The 19322-nt window shown below is 37.3% G+C and overlaps 1 protein-coding gene and 1 long non-coding RNA gene across 4 annotated transcripts in view; one reads left to right on the forward strand and one right to left on the reverse strand.

The window, feature by feature from the left end:
* LOC110464465 overlaps positions 1 to 1220 on the forward strand; it is a 6222-nt gene extending 5002 nt beyond the window's left edge. For all 3 annotated transcript variants that reach the window (XR_002464496.1, XR_002464495.1, XR_002464494.1), the window contains 2 exons: positions 18 to 381; positions 1034 to 1220. This is a non-coding gene — a long non-coding RNA (uncharacterized LOC110464465). The remainder of the gene's footprint in view (positions 1 to 17; positions 382 to 1033) is intronic.
* Positions 1221 to 3981: 2761 nt separating this feature from the next.
* LOC110464464 overlaps positions 3982 to 19322 on the reverse strand; it is a 32824-nt gene continuing 17483 nt past the window's right edge. The window contains exons 2-6 of the mRNA XM_021519701.1: positions 16970 to 17583; positions 14454 to 15167; positions 9753 to 9782; positions 4914 to 6926; positions 3982 to 3989 (exon numbers count right to left, since the gene is read on the reverse strand). Coding sequence (XP_021375376.1) covers positions 3982 to 3989; positions 4914 to 6926; positions 9753 to 9782; positions 14454 to 15167; positions 16970 to 17546 — 3342 coding nt within the window. The 5' untranslated portion in view covers positions 17547 to 17583. The remainder of the gene's footprint in view (positions 3990 to 4913; positions 6927 to 9752; positions 9783 to 14453; positions 15168 to 16969; positions 17584 to 19322) is intronic.

Consider the following 19322-nt stretch of genomic DNA (forward strand, 5'->3'; position numbering starts at 1 on the left):
ACAAGACGTGGATATAGGTATGATACGAATACCTCAACCCCTCACACGCTCATCTAACGGTTGAGTGGACAAGACGTGGATATAGGTATGATACGAATACCTCAACCCCTCACACGCTCATCTAACGGTTGAGTGGACAAGACGTGGATATAGGTATGATACGAATACCTCAACCCCTCACACGCTCATCTAACGGTTGAGTGGACAAGACGTGGATATAGGTATGATACGAATACCTCAGCCCCTCACACGCTCATCTAACGGTTGAGTGAACAAGACGTGGATATAGGTATGATACGAATACCTGAACCCCTCACACGCTCATCTAATGGTTGAGTGAACAAGAAGTAGAAAGTGGAGAGCAAATAAAGAAAGCCTTAGGTAGCAGTCTACAGTAGAAATGGCCTGACTCTGAAAAACAAGGCACATGTCGAGGAAATGTAAACACAGCAGATTAACCCTACACAACACATATATACATGTATATATATTTGTAAACTGCATTATATTTACAATACACATAAAGCACTGAGAAGTGTATAAACCTCTTTTTTCTATGTATGTCACTTATGTGAAAACCATGGTTACCACATCAAAAATTACCAAAAAATGCCAAATAATGCTGTTTTTGACCCAAAATTTGACCCCCGCAACTAGTATTTTTTTTCCTAAGTTCTGTCTGAAATTAAAGATTACCTACTTGGTTGCAGAATTATCTGGGTCCCAGTAAAGTCGTAAAACTTCATTTTTTGCAATTTTGCGTCGTGTGCTGTTGTCAAAAGTTTACCTCCTGTAAAGCTAGCTTTTCATGTGTAGGCACCCTTTCGGATTATGGCCAAAATATTATTCTCGAACCAAAAAAAATCTATTTTTTTACAAATGTGAAGCTCACATAACCCACTTCATCATGCTTATACCAATTTTAGTACAGTTTTATTTTTATATTTTTTTTATATATCATTATACAGGGGTTAGCCAATTAGCAAAAATATCACCCATGGCCACAACCCTCTACTGTATACTGCTACCTTAGGGAAGTGACGTAGATATAGGTATGATAGGAACTCAGGCATGTAAAGCAGGTGTTGTGTGTTAAGGTGTGGTCATGTCAAAGTCACGTCCGACTGGTTTGGTCACATTCCACAGAACACGTGTACACTTACTGGATCAGGTTACGTATACAACAGGTCACACAAGTCATGTAAAACAGAGCAAACTCCAATACTAAAATATCTAACATGGGTTACACACAAAACTGAAGGCAACACATGCTCTGTTCCTGATGTCATAGCAATCTGGAGCGACTTTCAGAGCAAATAATAATATTGATGTCAAAGCTGTCATCAGGGTTCTCGTTAAAAGCCGTCTATTTCCGTGTCTACAACCTGCTATTCTTTAAGAAATATTGAGTTTTTTTTTACAGAATTGACATATCCATACCGTGATGATTTGATCAATATCAGCAAACAACAACATTGACTTAACCAGTTGGACAGAATCAATCAGAACTTCCGGGTCTATTTCACGTTTCTACTTTTATTCTCGATCGTTTACATAAAACAGCAAGATCACCAATGCGTTTGAATTATACCAAGGCGCAACAGTACTGACAAACGTCTTATTGATATAGAACCAAATCGGTGAAAAATGGAGCTGTCAAAGAAAGGAAAAAAATATAAACGATTTCTTTGTCGCCCAGAACAGAAATACGAGTGATTTGGGCACTGTTATTGGCAAATGTTCATATTTGCTTTTAATCTTATCTAAACTGTTAGCAAGTTTTTTCTGTCGGTAACTTCTGAATCACGTTGCGATTTGTAAGTGAAGTCATCAGTCGCGAGGAACACCCTATCAGTCTCGTGAATTTTCATGAAATTGCAACTTTCAAAATGATAATTAGGTGTGTCTCGTAACAAGCATCAGTATAATTTAATTGCGAACTTCAAAAATACTCAAAAGAAATTCTTAGATAACGGCAATGTTCCTGGCGATAATGATGAGACATTCACATTGTGTTCATAAAGGGGGGTAACTTGTGGTGTACGAAAAACAACATCCAAATGAAGTGTTGACAGTTTTGTAACAACTTCTACGTCAAAATTTTGAAAATTTGAGATATACATAGCAAAAATGACCTGTAATGATGTACAGAACATTAGATATTAAACAAACTATGATGGAAAAAAGTTTTGTTTTCGTTTGACTTTTTTGCAGTTCTCTAGACAACATTTTTGACCAGTTTGGTGAAATTGGGATATATATATTTACACCCACTCAACATTTAAACATTCTACTTATGCATTTTATATCTGTCAGATATCTAGACAGAGACTTTCAGTGACAAGCCCCAAGCTGGCTCGTGCCCATGAATTGACTTCTCATACTTAAATTGGTATCTGTTTTTAATTTAATGATATTAAAAAAAGTTTCTGAAACACCTCTCGACATCTGGAGCAATGCAATTTTTGTATTGAGTTTTCTACATGTGTTGATTATTTACAGTTTTCCGATATTTTAACAACATGTTGTTCAGGCTGGCAGGCAGCTTCCTCAACCCTGCTTAAGTCTATTCATTTGAGGATTTGAAGAGGTAATTTTTAAATTGATATACTCATTGGATTATCTTCACATAATTGATGTTGTAAATTGTAGTTATTATTTATTTTTAATTAAAAACAAAATTTCAAAATATAATTTGATCAGATTTTTCACACTTTCCTAACAAATATATTTCATAAATTTCCAAGAGGAATTGGTAAAATAAAGTTGAAACTCGCATTTGTTTTTGTTTTATTATGAATATAAAAAATACTTGAAACTGGCAAACAGATCCAAAAATGATAGTTGTAATGTGTGGATTTGTTTTCAAGTCTCACTGAATTTGAAACATCAACAGATAAAGCAAAAGAAAATATTTTTCAATTGTTTCCATAAAACTTTTATGAAAAACTTCCTACAAATTTCATGTAAGAAATTGTTAATTACAACACTCAAAAGTGCTCAAATGCCACCTACAGTCATCTACAATTTCAAAACTTTCTGGGGGAGACTCATGATTTGCCTTAATCCATGCTCCATTTCATGCATTTTTCCTCGTTTTCTGTGATGTCATTTTCTGGGGTTCCTTATAACGTTATCGAAACACAGTTTTACTAACTAAAAGATATGTTCCTGAATAATTATTTGAAAAATATATCATACATTTGTGTTGACTGCTTTTCAAAGTTTAACAAGATTTTAAAATAACACTGATTTTGCTACACAATTTTATTTTTTGACTTGCAAAATAATGTGAGTAAAATTTAATTTCCAAGAATAAATCACCATATCTTACAACTAATTCCATAGGAAAATGTGAAAATATTGTCAGATAAATAATCTGTTGATTTTCTATCAGGGGATCATATTTCTTTTCAGTTGCACAAAACTGCTCCAATAATATTACAACATTTATAATAGTGCCCTATATAATTTGTAAAATTACTCTAAGGTAAGGTACACGTGAATAATAGTATTCCTACAGTGACAGTTATAAATAAAGTAGATCAAAAGGTATACAAATCAGCATTACACATGAAATAACGATACATTCATCTCAATATGCATACAAATAAATATATATAGGGTGGTATGTACATGACATCTGTACAAGAGCCTAAAATGAAGACTTAAAGATGTGGGTCTTTATATCATTCTTGCTTCCAAGAAAATTTAATGACAAATTAACACAGAAATGAATGAAACATTGATGAAACTTTGGCAAATCGCGAATGCTCTTGGCATAATGCTATAACACTTATAAATAACAAAAAATATTTGTTAGTGCTTTTAGTGTTCTAAAGTCCATTTCTGTATTAAATAAATCATATTGTTTATACATTTTCTAACATTTACAAAACAAATAATTAAACGGTCTGTACTTCTGATAACATAATCATGATTTTCTGTGTGAAGTCTCATGTGAGGTTACTTTTATATTAATTACAGCCCTGTAATTCAAATGACATGACTTGATTTTTTTATGGTATCTATATCATCCTTATGATCAACTTTAAACCAAATCTTTTATAATTATTCTAAAATTAGTATCTTTGTTGTTTTATTTTAATACTGAATGCATTTACTAGAGCATATAAATACACACAAAAAATCATCATTGCTGAATAGTCATGACCTGAAATACCAGTTCTCTGTATATAGCTACCAGTCTATTTTTAGCACAACCAGTCTATTTTTAGCACAACCAGTCTATTTTTAGCACAACCCGTCCATTTTATACATGCACCTCATATAGGACACCCCCTGATATCGGAAAAAACGCGACTCGCTAACGAATTTTGACAAAAACTTTGTAAAATAATTGTTTGGTTTTATTTCATGTGAACATTGAAAAGTGACGAAAATATTTCATAAAAATTAACCTTGTTTTGTGTCATGTTACACATGTATATAATGTATGTAACATAGAGAAATGAGCGTGAATATTTAGTGTTTTTGTTGACCAAACAATTGGACAAGATATTCATACAAAGGGTTGTTTTCTGTCCCCCCCGCCCCCTCCCGTTCCTTTGCGAAGTCTAAAACAGATTCTCCCCGATTGGTTAGTATGATTGTGATGTCATACTTACGTCCTGTAGATTCTAGGAACTGTTTTACATGAGTTTCACACTCAGTGAACAGGTCTACATCTGACGTCCATCTAGCTATATAATGTAGACAATGCCACCCGTTATTACTTACAGCTGTAGTTAGTGCTGGGTACGACTCACACAGATATTTACAAATCTCCATGTGTCCCCTACTACAATTATAATGTAACACTGTTTGCCCGTCATTATCTACAGCTGTAGTTAGTGCTGGGTACAACTCACACAGATATTTACAAACCTCCATGTGTCCCCTAATACAACTACAATGTAACACTGTTTTCCCGGTTTTATTTACAGCTGTAGTTAGTGCTGGGTACGACTCGCACAGATATTTACAAACCTCAATGTGTCCCATCATACAACTAGAATGTAACACTGTTTTTCTCCACTTATTCACTAACTGACACATGTACTGAGCACACACACAATTCCTGTGCACCACACGACCTTCTACTGTCTCACACTTATGTTGTTCGTCCTTATCTTTATACAAGGATGCAAGTGCAACCCTCTCCACTGTTTTAAATATATCACAGTTTCCTGTCTCTGCCACAAGATGGAGCGTGCTTCGTCCCTCGTCATCAGTGTCGTGTACCAAGTGTGGGTAAGTGTTACACAATATGGTCACCATCTCTTCTCTCTCAAACAAACACGCCTCCTGTAGGACATTGATATTACTAGTTTGATGTGGTGATCGTGTCTCGTATAACCTCGCTGTCTGAGTGACGTCATACTCCAGTAGTTTACATAACATACTCACACTCCCTTGCTCTACCACACAAAACGGTGTCTCCTTGTCAGGTTTCACACCCTCCGACAGGAGGAATAAAACACAATCTTCTGAACCAGAAGAACATGCTCCATTCAACAAGGCAAGCTTTATCACATGGCACAAGTTTTTGTCATCATTCTGACGACTTTTGCATCTAACACAAGCAAATTTTATCTTACAGAATAGGCTTTTGCCAACATTCTGACCACTCATAATTAGCCATGTGATAAATCCCTGCAGAAACTGAATATCTGTCCAAACATCTAATGAAGTTATAGAATGATATTTACTATATTTACTATAAAACCAGTGACTTTTTTGGTCAGAGTTACTGGAGAAGACAGATTCAAACTCTCCAAGTAAACGTTTATACATGACATTGTACTGATTATCAGATGATATAACTACTTTGTTTGGAGTGGTTTTTGAGGTAGTTACATAACTGAGAAACTTGCTGGGACAATTCTGTATGTAGCCAATGGGAGTTTTTTCTCCATACAAAAGGGCCAGAGTTTCCTCAATGGAGTCATGGTTGAATTGGTAACAAACTCTTTGTTCGTTGTTAGGCTCTTTTTTCACCATCCAGCCCAACAGACAATCTAACGACTTCTTCACAAATTCTATTTTCCTCCCCTTAGACTTACTGTAAACAAGCTCTGTTGTTGGGGTAACTTCCACTACATCATCTTTAAATGCTGCTTCTAATAATTTCTCATCAATATTTTCATTGTTAGAGTCTAAATCATCTTCCATAACTTTGCCTCCGTTAAGGAACAGATACATCAGACCATAACATTTTCCGTCTTCCAATTTAGATAATGAAGATTTCAGAAAATCAAAGGGTCTTTTAAAAAAATTGACCCTCTCCGTTTGCAAAGTAGGTGAATCTCTGAACAACCTACAGCATTGTGGAAACCCAATGTCAGGAGCACACTTGACAATTTCCTTCTCTTCATCATCTTTCCATGAGTCAAAACTAACTTTTGGTTTGTACAACCTTAACAATTCCAGTTTTTCTTTTGCATCTATGTTAAGGTCAACAATGTTTTGTTTAGTGAATACCTTTTCTGAGCAAGAACCAGTCAAAGAATTTGAAATTCCACTGCGAATTGCAACGATTAGAAAATTGCCCTCTGTGTGCTCATTTCCACAAAAATTTGAAATAACATATTTTTCTCTTTTCTCCCATTCTTCCACATCTTGTCTACACACAACATTCTTCCCAAAGATATCATCTAAATAAATAACTAATTGTGACTCTGGGGTCACATAATCCAAGTCTTTGATATCATGCAGTTCTAGTGGCTGTCGACATTGTTGCCCCTCCTCATTATAGCACAGCCGACGGAGAAGTTCAAAGGCAATGGATGTCTTCCCGTCTCCAGAATTTCCCTTAATTACCACCAAGCTGTTCTTCATTAGTTTATCGTAGGCATCCTGGAGACTTTTGGTAGGAAAGAACTTGTATTCGTCTTTTTCTTTCAATATCATGGCTGTGGTTCTTTCTGCAAGGAAAAAATAAATCCTGTCCCGTAAGAACTAAAGTCAGAGCAATATTTACCATACATGTTAGAAAGATGTGATTAACTTTTCTGCGCAAACCTTGTTTGCAAATATGGGATATGCTCAATCTGGCTGGCTGATTCGTTTTCGTCTAAAAGGCTCATGGGGGGGATTGATTATTTTCCAAAATGGTATCCAGTCAAAACGCATTTTCATGGTTTCAGAGCTTATTCTGGTGGTTCGAATGAGAGGAAAAATACTCTTTCATGCCCAAGGGTGTAGGATAGGGAAATTCCACCCTCAGGATTTTCCAATTTCGCAGGTTTTACCAAATTTGAAAACCTTTCGGGTGGAATTTCCCTATCCTACACCCCTGAGCATGGAAGAATCTTAAAATATTACCCAGGTGTTTCTGAATCTTTACAAAGCTAGATATGCTAAAACAGTGACATGTCACCAAGGGCCCCGCTGTTTGCCTTAAAGTATAATACATATCCCAAATTGTCAAGCAGATGCCATAGCAGTAACTTTTGATTCTGGAATATGGATAGTAACGCATCATATAAATATATCATGGCTGTGGTTGTTTCTGCAAGGAAAAAATAAATCATGTCCCGTAAGAACAAACGTCAGAGTGAAATAGCCAACATTTATGAGTCTCCAATGGAAGTCAGGAAATACATCTTTAACGTTAAACAATGTAAAGATAACCTACAATATATACATATCTTGATCAGGTATGAACTTGTGAGTTGTGACATTATGTGATGGTAAAGATTGACTTTTCTCTCATTTCCCTGTGTGAAAGATAGAGCTGTCCAGGGTAAGAAAGCGGTGTAGGAAATTTCTATCTTACAACCCATTTCACGTGATGTGACGTCACAATGGCTCAACAATGACGTGACGTCACAAATTTGGAACTCTCCGATGCCGCAATGCGGAAAAGGCGACGTGATGAAATTAAAACCTTTTACGATATATTTACCGTACAGGTTGGAAAAATGTGATTAATTTTTCTGCGCAAACCTGGTTTGCAAATATGGAATATCATCATATACTCAATCTGGCTGACTGATTCGTTTCGTCTAGCCTGGGTGGGGAATTGATTTTTTCAAAATGGTAGCCTGTCGAAACGTATTTTCATGGTTTCAGAGCTTATTCTGGTGGTTGGAATGAGAGAAAAATACTCTTTCATGCTCAAGGGTGTAGGATAGGGAAATTCCACTCTTGGGATTTTCAAATTTTGCAGGTTTTACCAAATTTGAATACCTCTCTGGTGAAATTTCTCTATCCTACACCCCTGGGAATGGAAGTCTTATAATATTACCCAGGTGTTTCTGAATCTTCACAAAGCAAGATATGCTAAAACAGTGACATGTCACCAAGGGCCCCGCTGTTTGCCTTAAAGTATAATACATATCCCAAATTGCCAAGCAGATGCCATAGCAGTAACTTTTGATTCTGGAATATTGATAATAATGCATCATATAAATATATATTTGCAAAGGAACATTTACCAACAGGTATGAATAATCTGACCAGCAGAGTAGGAACAAGAGATCCCAGAGGGATCTTGGCACCCACCTTTGTACCATCTTCATTAGTTCTTTGTCAGTTCGATCTTTTCTCTTCTTTCCTCTAATCTGTTTGATCGAGTCATGTTAACAGTAAATGCACCTTGAGGTAACTTTTGATCTAAACTTAATACTGATGTGTATGAAAGCCAACCTTCAAAGTGAGTTTGTCATTTCACATATTTGCTAGTACAGTACTTCATGTGAAAGAAATAGAATCGATCATTGCAATATGAGAAAGATCTGTTTAGTTCTTCTTTTAATCCATTTTGTTTTTATGATCAGTCTCAAAATATAACATGCACAACGAGGGATCAAGGGGAACCTACATTTAAAATTTGAGAAAGATCCCTCCCGTACTTCCCGAGAAATAGCAAAACAAACTTTCACTATCAAAATCCAAGATGGCTGCCTGTCGGCCATGTTGTTTATCCGATTAGTCTCAAAAGTTGCCCTGCACAGCTAAGGTCCAAGGGGAACCTGCATATAAAATTTGAGAAAGATCCCTCTGGTACTTCTTGAGAAATACTGATAACAAGAATTGTTTACGGACGGACGACGGACGGCAGACGACGGACGGACCACGGACCACGGACCACGGCCGCAGGGTGATTTGAATAGCCCACCATCAGATGATGGTGGGCTATAAATAGCCTGAACTATCTCAGACAGTCAGAAGCTATGGCAGTCACCTTGTATAATGGTCAGTATTATTATATACCTCACTTATAACAATGCACCTTCATGTAAAATTTCATAAAGTTTTAGACTTCTGGAGTCTGAGACAATCTACACAAATGAGAATGCGGTCAGACAGACAGTGTGTAGACAGACAAACAGACGGACAGACATAGTGATTACTATAGGACCTAAATGACAAATGGTTGAGCAATTGATTCTTGCATTGTATTTAAGAATGATTTAGCATAGCTGAATATGAATAGCCTGTCTCACTAGAACTGAATTTGACAATGATAACAATAACTTAAACACAATCTGTTTCCATCAATCAGCCACAATCACAACATGACATATCAAGTTAATATGATTTTGACCTTGGATGGACGATTACATAACAGTTATTGTTTTATACAAATTCAATTATTTTGCATGCTCTTTAACATCTGAACAGTATTATTTGAACTTTTCACTAGTCGCTGTCCCTGAAGATTAGTTTGGTTGATATACACGGTATGCTGCAGCTCTCCTTCATCAAGTCAGATCTTCTTATCCATCCCCGTTCAGTAAACTCACCTATCATAGCTGTTAGCTTAGGATCCCTATCTGTAAAATACAAAGGATCCATTTGATGTTTTTAGATAATTCACAAAACGTTGATTAAGACATGTGATATGTAATTGAAAACATGTATTTCTACTTCTATTCCTATTAAAGTAAAGATTAATCCTCACCATAAAAAAAGAACAAATAATATAAACATTTTTTTACATTTTTACCAGAGAAATCTCAGAAATTATCAATGAGATAAAATGGTATATCTTCACTGCCATTTATACCTATATATAATCACTGCTATGAAAACAATACTTGCTATATGACTTACCATACATTAGTATGTATGCAATAATGTTGTCATGTATCAACCCATGTATTTAAATATTTTGAAACTGGTAAAATGGGATGCATCCTTATTAACAAACATCTCACTGACTGGGATTGTGGGACCAAAATTTCAGTAATTTTCACCTGAAGTCAAGTGTCACTCTAACATGCGTTCAGATAATCTCTAGACTTATTGTTGTTGGAACCTGCCATTCAAGTGCCTCAAAGCTTTTATTTTTTGACAACCCAGTCTATTTATCACCCCATGGAGTGGTTTAAAGCAGCTGGCATGTTAAACATTCTGCTGTAGAATTTATAGTTAGGACCCCATCAGAAAATGGGTGATAGTGATAAAGCATGACCTTTGACCCTTTAACCTTATAAGATGATCATGACTACAAAAATCTAATCAGTTGTAAAGCTTAAGGTTACCACACTATTGTGTAAATTCAAACAAAATGTACTGATGGTTTCATAAGATATCTTGAATGCAAGCATTTTACTTTAAAAGTGAGCAAGTGTGAATATTGACCCGTTACTCTTAGTGAATGACAACAAAATCTAGTCAGAAGTAGAAGTTAATACCATTAGTCTATGGTTAAAATAGAAATGGATTTGTATTGCTCACCTGGTATTAATCTCAAAATTGTAACCTTAAAAGTTTACTAAATTTAAAGGTACTTGGTGGCCCTTCATCTCAGCATGCTACTGGTCAAATATTATCATATTTTGGTTTTCAGGAGTTCTTTGAAGGTTTTGACAAATTTGAACTCTGTGACCTTGAATATGCCTCAAGGCATTCAATTTGAACAAACTTGATAGCACTTCATCCTAGCCTGTTACTTAAATTGCCAAATATCATCACCCAAGGGGTTTATTCAGGAGAAGTGGTATTTTATAAAGTATTGTAAGACATTTAACCTGTGTGACCTTGAATATGGTTGAGGGTCATATTCATTTGAACATACTTGGTAGCCCTTCATCCCAGCATATTACTGACCAAATATATACTATCTCCCTAGGCTTTTTGGTTATTCAGAAGAGGTCGTTCGAAAGTTTTTAACCAATTTGACCCCCAAATGGCCCTAAGTCCTCTACCACTATGGGGCATTGACAACCTTTATTTATTCAATCTTAAATAATTTCCCAAAGAATGCTACAAACCAAATAATGGAAATATTCCTAACGTCTACGCGAGGAGTATGATTTTTAAGATTTCCTATATTCCCCCATTGGGCCTCACCCCTGTGCCCCTGGGATAGCCATATCCTCCATTAAATATTTCTCTATTTCCCTTAGTTGGCCCCATCACATTGCTCCCAGGGGACAATACACTTCATTTACACAGGGTTGAATCCACTTGGCCAAAGGATTCTCCAGTCAAAGTTAAATCATCACTTTTCTCACATTCAAGAATTCTCACATTCAAGAAGTATGCCTTAAATATTTACTTGTTTTTCTCTATGGGACCTGCCCCTCTTCCCTCAGAGAGATCACACCCATCATTTAAACAACCTTGGCCTAAGTATGCTTGAGACCAGTTAAGATTAAAACGACTTTGTTGATACTCAAGGAGTAGGATTTTGAAGATTTACCTAAATTTCCCCTATTGGGCCCTGCCCTTCTTCCCCAAGAGGGGACACACCCTTCATTTATACAGTATTGATTCATCTTAGCCTAGCAATGCTACACACCAAATGAGGTTCAATTCCATTCAGCCATTCAGGACTAGAAGTTTTTTAGTAGTAGTAACCCTAACCCTAACCTGACAGATGGACAAAGGACTGTTCACCACGGCATTAACTCACTTGACATTTGGACATGTGAGCTAGAAAGTTTGTCAGTGTTGTAACTTCATATTTTTTTTTCTTTATTCCAAAGGGGTGAAAAAAACATTTTTCTGTTGTTTTCCTTTAATATAAATACTTCACTAAATCAGAACAAGAGGCCCATGGGCCTTAACGGTCACCTGAGTCCTACAGTATTAATTTTTGTTGTTGAAATATGACGTGGAGATAATGATGTCAATCATCCCTACCAAAATTTTAGTAAAAAGTAGTTAGTATAACGTTAAGTTAAGTTTGTCAGGACCATGAGTTGATCATTCCTAGACTGAGTTTCAGTGAATTCAGCCTATTAGAACTTGATTTTAAAAATGGCTGCCGTGGTGGCCATATTGGATTTCTGATTGACCCGAAAAATAACAACACTTTGTCAGGACCATGAGTTGATCATTCCTACCACGTTTCAATTAAAACAGCCCAGTAGAACTTGACTTTAAGTTTGAAATAGTTTTTCAAAATGGCCGGCCCTAGCGGCCATATTAGGTTTCTGATCGCCCGGTAAATAACAACACTTTGTTAGGACCATGAGTCGATGATTCCTACCAAGTTTAAGTTAAATCAGCCCAGTCAACTTGAATCTAAGTTTGAAATAGTTTTTTAAAAATGGCTGCCGTGGTGGCCATATTGGATTTTCAATCGACCCGAAAAATAGCAACACTTTGTCAGGACCATGAGTTGATCATTCCTACCACTTTCAATTAAAACAGCCCAGTAGAACTTGACTTTAAGTTTGAAATAGTTTTTCAAAATGTCCGGCCCTAGCAGCCATATTGGATTTTCGATCGACCCGAAAAATAGCAACACTTTGTCAGGACCATTGAGTTGATCATTCCTAACAAGTTTCAATTAAATAGGCCCAGTTGAACTTGGATTTAAGTTTGTAATAGTTTTCCGAAATGGCTGGCCCTAGCGGCCATATTAGATTTCTGATCACCCGGTAAATAACAACACTTTGTTAGGACCATGAGTCGATGATTCCTACCAAGTTTAAGTTAAATCAACCCAGTAGAACTGACTTTAAATTTGAAATAGTTTTTCAAAATGGCGGCTATGGTGGCCATATTGGATTTCTGATCGACCTGAAAAATTACATCATTTGGTCAGGGAATATGAATAGAAATATTATTCAAAGTGACAAAAAACAATAAAACCACCTTATTCAATATCTAGCATACAGATTTCAGACTAAAAAGTATTTGAAACTAGCACCTCTGATTCTAAACATGGAAAATGAAGAAATTATAGCACACTGACTCCTTTGAGCCCCACCCTACAGCCCTTGGGGAAGGGCTGGCTCAAAATTTTCAAAGTATCAAACTGTCAACTCAAGGTTATAATTCCAATCAAGTTATTAACATGTAATATTCAAAGTATCATTTGCCATTATAAACCATAATAAATTTTGCCCCCCCCCCCTCCTTCCCCAGAGGGTAAATGTGAGACCCTAGGGTCATAAACCTTAAGATCCTTCCATCTATGAAAAGTATTTGATTCTACCATATCTGGGCCTTGAGAAGAAGATTATTGAAATTTTAGTAAATTCAACCCTTTTTGGCCCCACCCATCAGCCCCTGGGGGTCAGTCAGGGCTGATATGTGCTTATTATCAAACTGCTACCTAATACTGATAATGCTAACCCAAATTGAATTACTTCCAATGGAAATTAAACAAATGTTGGTCCAAAATGTGATTTCCCTATATAAACTATAGTAAAGTTTACCCCCTCCCCAGGGGGAAACGTGAGACCCCAGGGTCAAGAAATTCACAATTTCGGTAAAGCACCTTAAGACCCTTCCATCTATGAAGAGTATTTGATTCTACCATATCTGGGTCTTGAGAAGAAGATTTTTGAAATTTCAGTCAATTCAACCCTTTTTGGCCCCACCCATCAGCCCCTGGGGGTCAGTCAGGGCTCATAGGTGCATACTATCAAACTGCTACCTAATACTGATAATGCTAACCCAAATTGAATTACTTCCAGTGGAGAATTTCCCTATATAAACTATAGTAAAGTATACCCCCTCCCCAGGGGGAAACGTTAGACCCCAGGGTCAAGAAATTCACAATTTTGGTAAAGCTCCTTAAGACCCTTCCATATATGAAGAGTATTTGATTCTACCATATCTGGGTCTTGAGAAGAAGATTTTTGAAATTTTAGTCAATTTTACCCTTTTTGGCCCCGCCCCTCAGGCATCTGGGGGCTTGGGACTAAACCGGCCACTATTTTTGTTAAACTTTGTCCATGGAAGGTCCCTGCAAAATTTCAATGAAATTGGTTCAGGGGTTTTGGAGAAGAAGTCGAAAATGTAAATTGTTTACGGACGCACGACGGACGACGACGGACAAAGGGCGATCGCAATAGGTCACTTGAGACTTTGTCTCAGGTGACCTAAAAATGTAAAATGTTAACGGATGACGCACGACGACGGACGAAGACGAATAGCAATAGGTCACTTGAGCTTTAGCTCAGCTGGTGACCTAAAAACTAAATTCTGTTACAAATGTGTCCAGGTTATAAATGCTGATATGACAGGACTAACATCCATACCTTTGATGTGACTCGTGCCTGTTGGCAGGGTGTTCAGTTTGTCCTTCATTGAACTAACATCGGCCCTAACTGTAGCAACATCTTCCTTTACGGCACCAACATCCTCCTTTACGGCACCAACATCCTCCTTTACGGCACCAACATCCTCCTTTACAGCACCAACATCCTCCTTTACAGCACCAACATCCTCCTTTACAGCACCAACATCCTTCTTTACAGCACCAACATCCTTCTTTACGGCACCAACATCCTTCTTTACGGCACCAACATCCTCCTTTACAGCACCAACATCCTCCTTCATGGCACCAACATCCTCCTTTACGGCACCAACATCCTCCTTCATGGCACCAACATCTTCCTTTAAGGCACCAACATCTTCCTTTACTGCACCAACATCCTCCTTCATGGCACCAACATCTTCCTTTACGGCACCAACATCCTCCTTTGTGGCGCCGATGTCCTCCTTCATGGCACCAACATCTTCCTTTACGTCACCAACATCTTCCTTTACTGCACCAACATCCTCCTTCATGGCACCAACATCTTCCTTTACGGCACCAACCTCCTCCTTTGTGGCGCCGATGTCCTCCTTCATGGCACCAACATCCTTCTTCACTTCACCAACATCGTCCTTCATAGTACTTGAATCGTCCTTCAAGGTTTTGACATCTTCCTTCGTGGCATGGATATCATCCTTGACTTTGCCGACATCATCTGAAGACATACAAGGCAAAGTATATAAATTCAATGCAGGTCAGTGAATTTGATATACATTGGAAAAATTTAACAAGATCCAAGAGAGATCTTTGCTCCAACCAAAGATCCCAGAGGGATCTTGGCACCCACCATTGTACCATCTTCATTAGCTCTTTGTCAGTTCAATCTGTTCTCTTCTTTTCTCTAATCTGTTTGATCGAGTCCTGTTAACAGTAAATGCACCTTGAGGTAACATTTGATCTAAACTTAATACTGCTGTGTATAAAAGACAACCTTCAAAGTGAGTTTGTCATTTCACATATTTACTAGTTCAGTACTTAATGTGAAAGAAATAAAACCGATCACTAAATATGAGAAAAATCTGTTTAGTTCTTCCTTTGGCCATTTTGTTTTTATGATCAGTCTCAAAATATAACATGCACAACGAGGGATCAAGGGGGAACCATATCAAATTTGAGAAAGATCCCTCAAGTTATTCCTGAGAAATGGCACTACCAAACCTTCAATGTCAAAAATCAAAGATGGCTGCCAGTCGGCCATTTTGTTTCAAAAGTAAAAATGAACAAAAAAAGACAGTTGGGAACCTGCATATAAAAATTTGAGAACGAACCTTCCAGTGCTTCCTGGGAAATAGCACTAACAAACCTTAATTGTCAAAATCAAAGAATTGTTTATCAGATCAGTCTCATAAGAAAACATGCACAACTACAGACCAAGGGGAATCTACATGTCAAAGAATTAGATCTATTGAGAAATAGCTATTACAAACCTTCACCGTCAAAATTCAAGATGGCTGACTGTCAACCATTTTGTTTATCCGACCAGTCTCAAAAGTAAACATGCACAACGACGGACGAAGGGAAACCTACATTTAAAATTTGAGAAAGATCCCTCCAGTGCTACCAAAGAAATAGTGATAACAAACTTTCACTGTAAAAATACAAGATGGCTGCCGGTCTGATTAAGTGGGTTTTAAGGTTATTTGGCTGACAAGTTTCACCTCTAATGGTAGGGCTTCATCGGGAAATTCTACATCGTTCTCGACACCTAAAATAGTCGAAGGGGATGGGGGGCTGGGGCTCTCTTTTATATTGTGATGCAATGGACAATGAAATTTAGCCTGGAGCAGATAAACAATGGTTAATAATGAGTAATTGTGATGTCATCAATGGTAGTAGTATTGTTATGGACATTAGGAAGAAAGGAACATTTCTATGTTAGAAGGAAATAACAGTTCACATTGATATATATAGAGTGAATACTAAAGTGAATAATAATAATTCAAATATGTGGAAGAAATCGTATATAGAATATGTGGTCTTCCCTCAGGTGTATGGCCAGACGATAAAATCAATGTAAACTTGACTTTAGGTTCTCTGTACAGTTATTCCATTGTTACTTTACTCCTTGAAAATAGTGTCACAAACGTGAAATCTTAAAATCTAAGATGACTGCCTGGCAGCTGCCATCTTGTTATTTCTTATTTAAAAATAAAATATTCATAATAATGGACCAAAGGCAATCTACGTGTGAAATTTGAGAAAGATCTGTTCAGTAATTCTTCAGAAATGCCTGGCAGCCATCTTGTTTTTTTATCAGTCTTTAAATGAAACATGCATTTTAAGGACTTCGGGGAAATATACAAATGAGATTTGAGAAAGATTCTTCCAGTTATTCTTAGGAAATAGTGATACCAAGAATTATATTAGGACAGCCATGGGACCATGGACAAAGGCGATTTGAACAACTCGTCATCTGATGTATATGACTATAACCTGACAATCCAACTTCTAACCTACCTTTTATATCCAATAGAAGTTCCGCGATGTATTTATTTGTCATTCTGTGGTCCATCTCCATGGTAAGTATATCATCCACTGCCACTACAAACAACACTGTATTCAGTTCACCGTTTTGTATTTCCTCCACACTTTGGCGGATGATGTCCCACCTAGCCTGAAAATCTCCATCAGAAAGGGAGCCATTGGGTGCATGTGCAGCCTCATTGCGCTGCTCACGTAGACGGTCGATGTTGGCTGACAGCGATCTGTCTGCTATACCCGGTACCTTCCCCCAACCATTCTGATGAGGTGGAATATTTCCAATGTTTCTTAGAAGGATGTAAAGAAGTGATGTGTCCAAATCCTTCACAGAACCTTGATACCCCCCACCTTGAGGATACAGAATGTTCTTTTGATGTTGCTTCAACCCAGAAAAGATCTTCCTTTTCTGGGTGGTAAGTACTGCAGATAGTCCTGATAATGGCAACCGAGTGTTGAGCAAATCTCGCAATAAGTCTGGGATGACATCAATGACCACCCTGCAAATTCGTGCAAAATTTGTGGTTTCCTTGGAAGACTGGTAGTTGGTAGCCATCTTTGATTTGGTTTAAATGATGAAAGCAAGGGTGATGCTGGAAAATAGAGAAAATATGTCAGAATCTCATTACAGCTCAGAGCAAGGAGGGCAGGGGTATAAATAGTTATAACTATGCCCTAATGTCCAATAGTCTGGTTTCCCTTCAGTAAGCATGTGTCCTGTGTTGAACAGTGTCTGGCTTACCGCTGGTTATCGTCCATAATGCTTTTGTCTTTTTTGGCTGAATCAGCTTTAGCGGTCAAATCAAATTGATCGGCTTTAAGCTGACATGCATGCTTGTCCTGACCTATCAACCGCTGATGGAACAGTCGGCATTCATCCGTGACGTTCGATGAACCATTATCGTTAACTAACAATGGCGTCGCTGATCAGAGACATATACAGTATGTATTATTAACAAGAGGCCCAATGGGCCTGCATCGCTCACCTGGTATTAATCTCACACTTGTAAACTTAAAAGTGGACTAAAATACAGCTACAGGCAGAATATCAGTGTGACCTTGAATGTCAAACAATGACATTAGGTTGAAAGTGGGTCAAGGTCATTCATTTGAACAAATTTGGTAGCCCTGATTGCTACAGGCCAAATATCAGTACCCTGGGCCTTTTGGTTATTGAGAAGAAGTTGTTTGAAGATTTTAAGACATTTGACACCTGTGACTTTGAAAGTTGGTCAAGGTCATTCATTTGAACAAACTTGGTAGCCCTTAATCCCAGCATGCTACTGGCCAAATACCATCACCCTGGGCATTTTGGTTATTCAGAAGAAGTTGTTTAAATGTTTTAAACTTATTTGACCCCTGTGACCTAGTATATAAGTCAAGGTCATGTATTTGAACAAACTTGGTAGCCCTTCATCCCAGCATGTTACTGGCCAAATATCATCACCCTAGGCTTATTGGTTATTCAGAAGAAGTTGTTTAAATGTTTTAAACATATTTGACCCCTGTGACCTTGAATATAAACCAAGGTCATTTATTTGAACAAACTTGGTAGCCCTTTATCCCAGCATGTTACTGGCCAAATTTAGGCACCCTAGGCCTCTTGGTTATTCAGAAGAAGTTGTTTAAATGTTTTAAACATATCTGACCCCTGTGACCTTGAATATAAATCAATGTCATTTATTTGAACAAACTTGGTAGCCCTTTATCCCAGCATGTTACTGGCCAAATTTATGCACCCAAGGCCTATTGGTTATTCAGAAGAAGTTGTTTAAATGTTTTAAACATATTTGACCCCTGTGACCTTGAATATAAACCAAGGTCATTTATTTGAACAAACTTGGTAGCCCTTTATCCCAGCATGTTACTGGCCAAATTTAGGCACCCTAGGCCTCTTGGTTATTCAGAAGAAGTTGTTTAAATGTTTTAAACATATCTGACCCCTGTGACCTTGAATATAAATCAATGTCATTTATTTGAACAAACTTGGTAGCCCTTTATCCCAGTATGTTATTGGCAAAATGTATGCACCCAAGGCCTATTGGTTATTCAGAAGAAGTTGTTTAAATGTTTTAAACATATTTGACCCCTGTGACCTAGTATATAAGTCAAGGTCATGTATTTGAACAAACTTGGTACCCCTTCATCCCAGCATGCTTCTGGCCAAATATCATCACCCTAGGCCTATAGGTTATTCAGAAGAAGTTGTTGAAAGGTTTTAAACATATTTGACCCCTGTGACCTTGAATATAAGTCAAGGTCATTTATTTGAACAAACTTGGTAGCCCTTCATCCCAGCATGCTTCTGGCCAAATATCATCACCCTAGGCCT

The sequence above is a fragment of the Mizuhopecten yessoensis genome, unplaced genomic scaffold (assembly GCF_002113885.1).
Source record: "Mizuhopecten yessoensis strain PY_sf001 unplaced genomic scaffold, ASM211388v2 scaffold10989_2, whole genome shotgun sequence".
In the NCBI taxonomy this organism is placed as follows: Eukaryota; Metazoa; Mollusca; class Bivalvia; order Pectinida; family Pectinidae; genus Mizuhopecten; species Mizuhopecten yessoensis.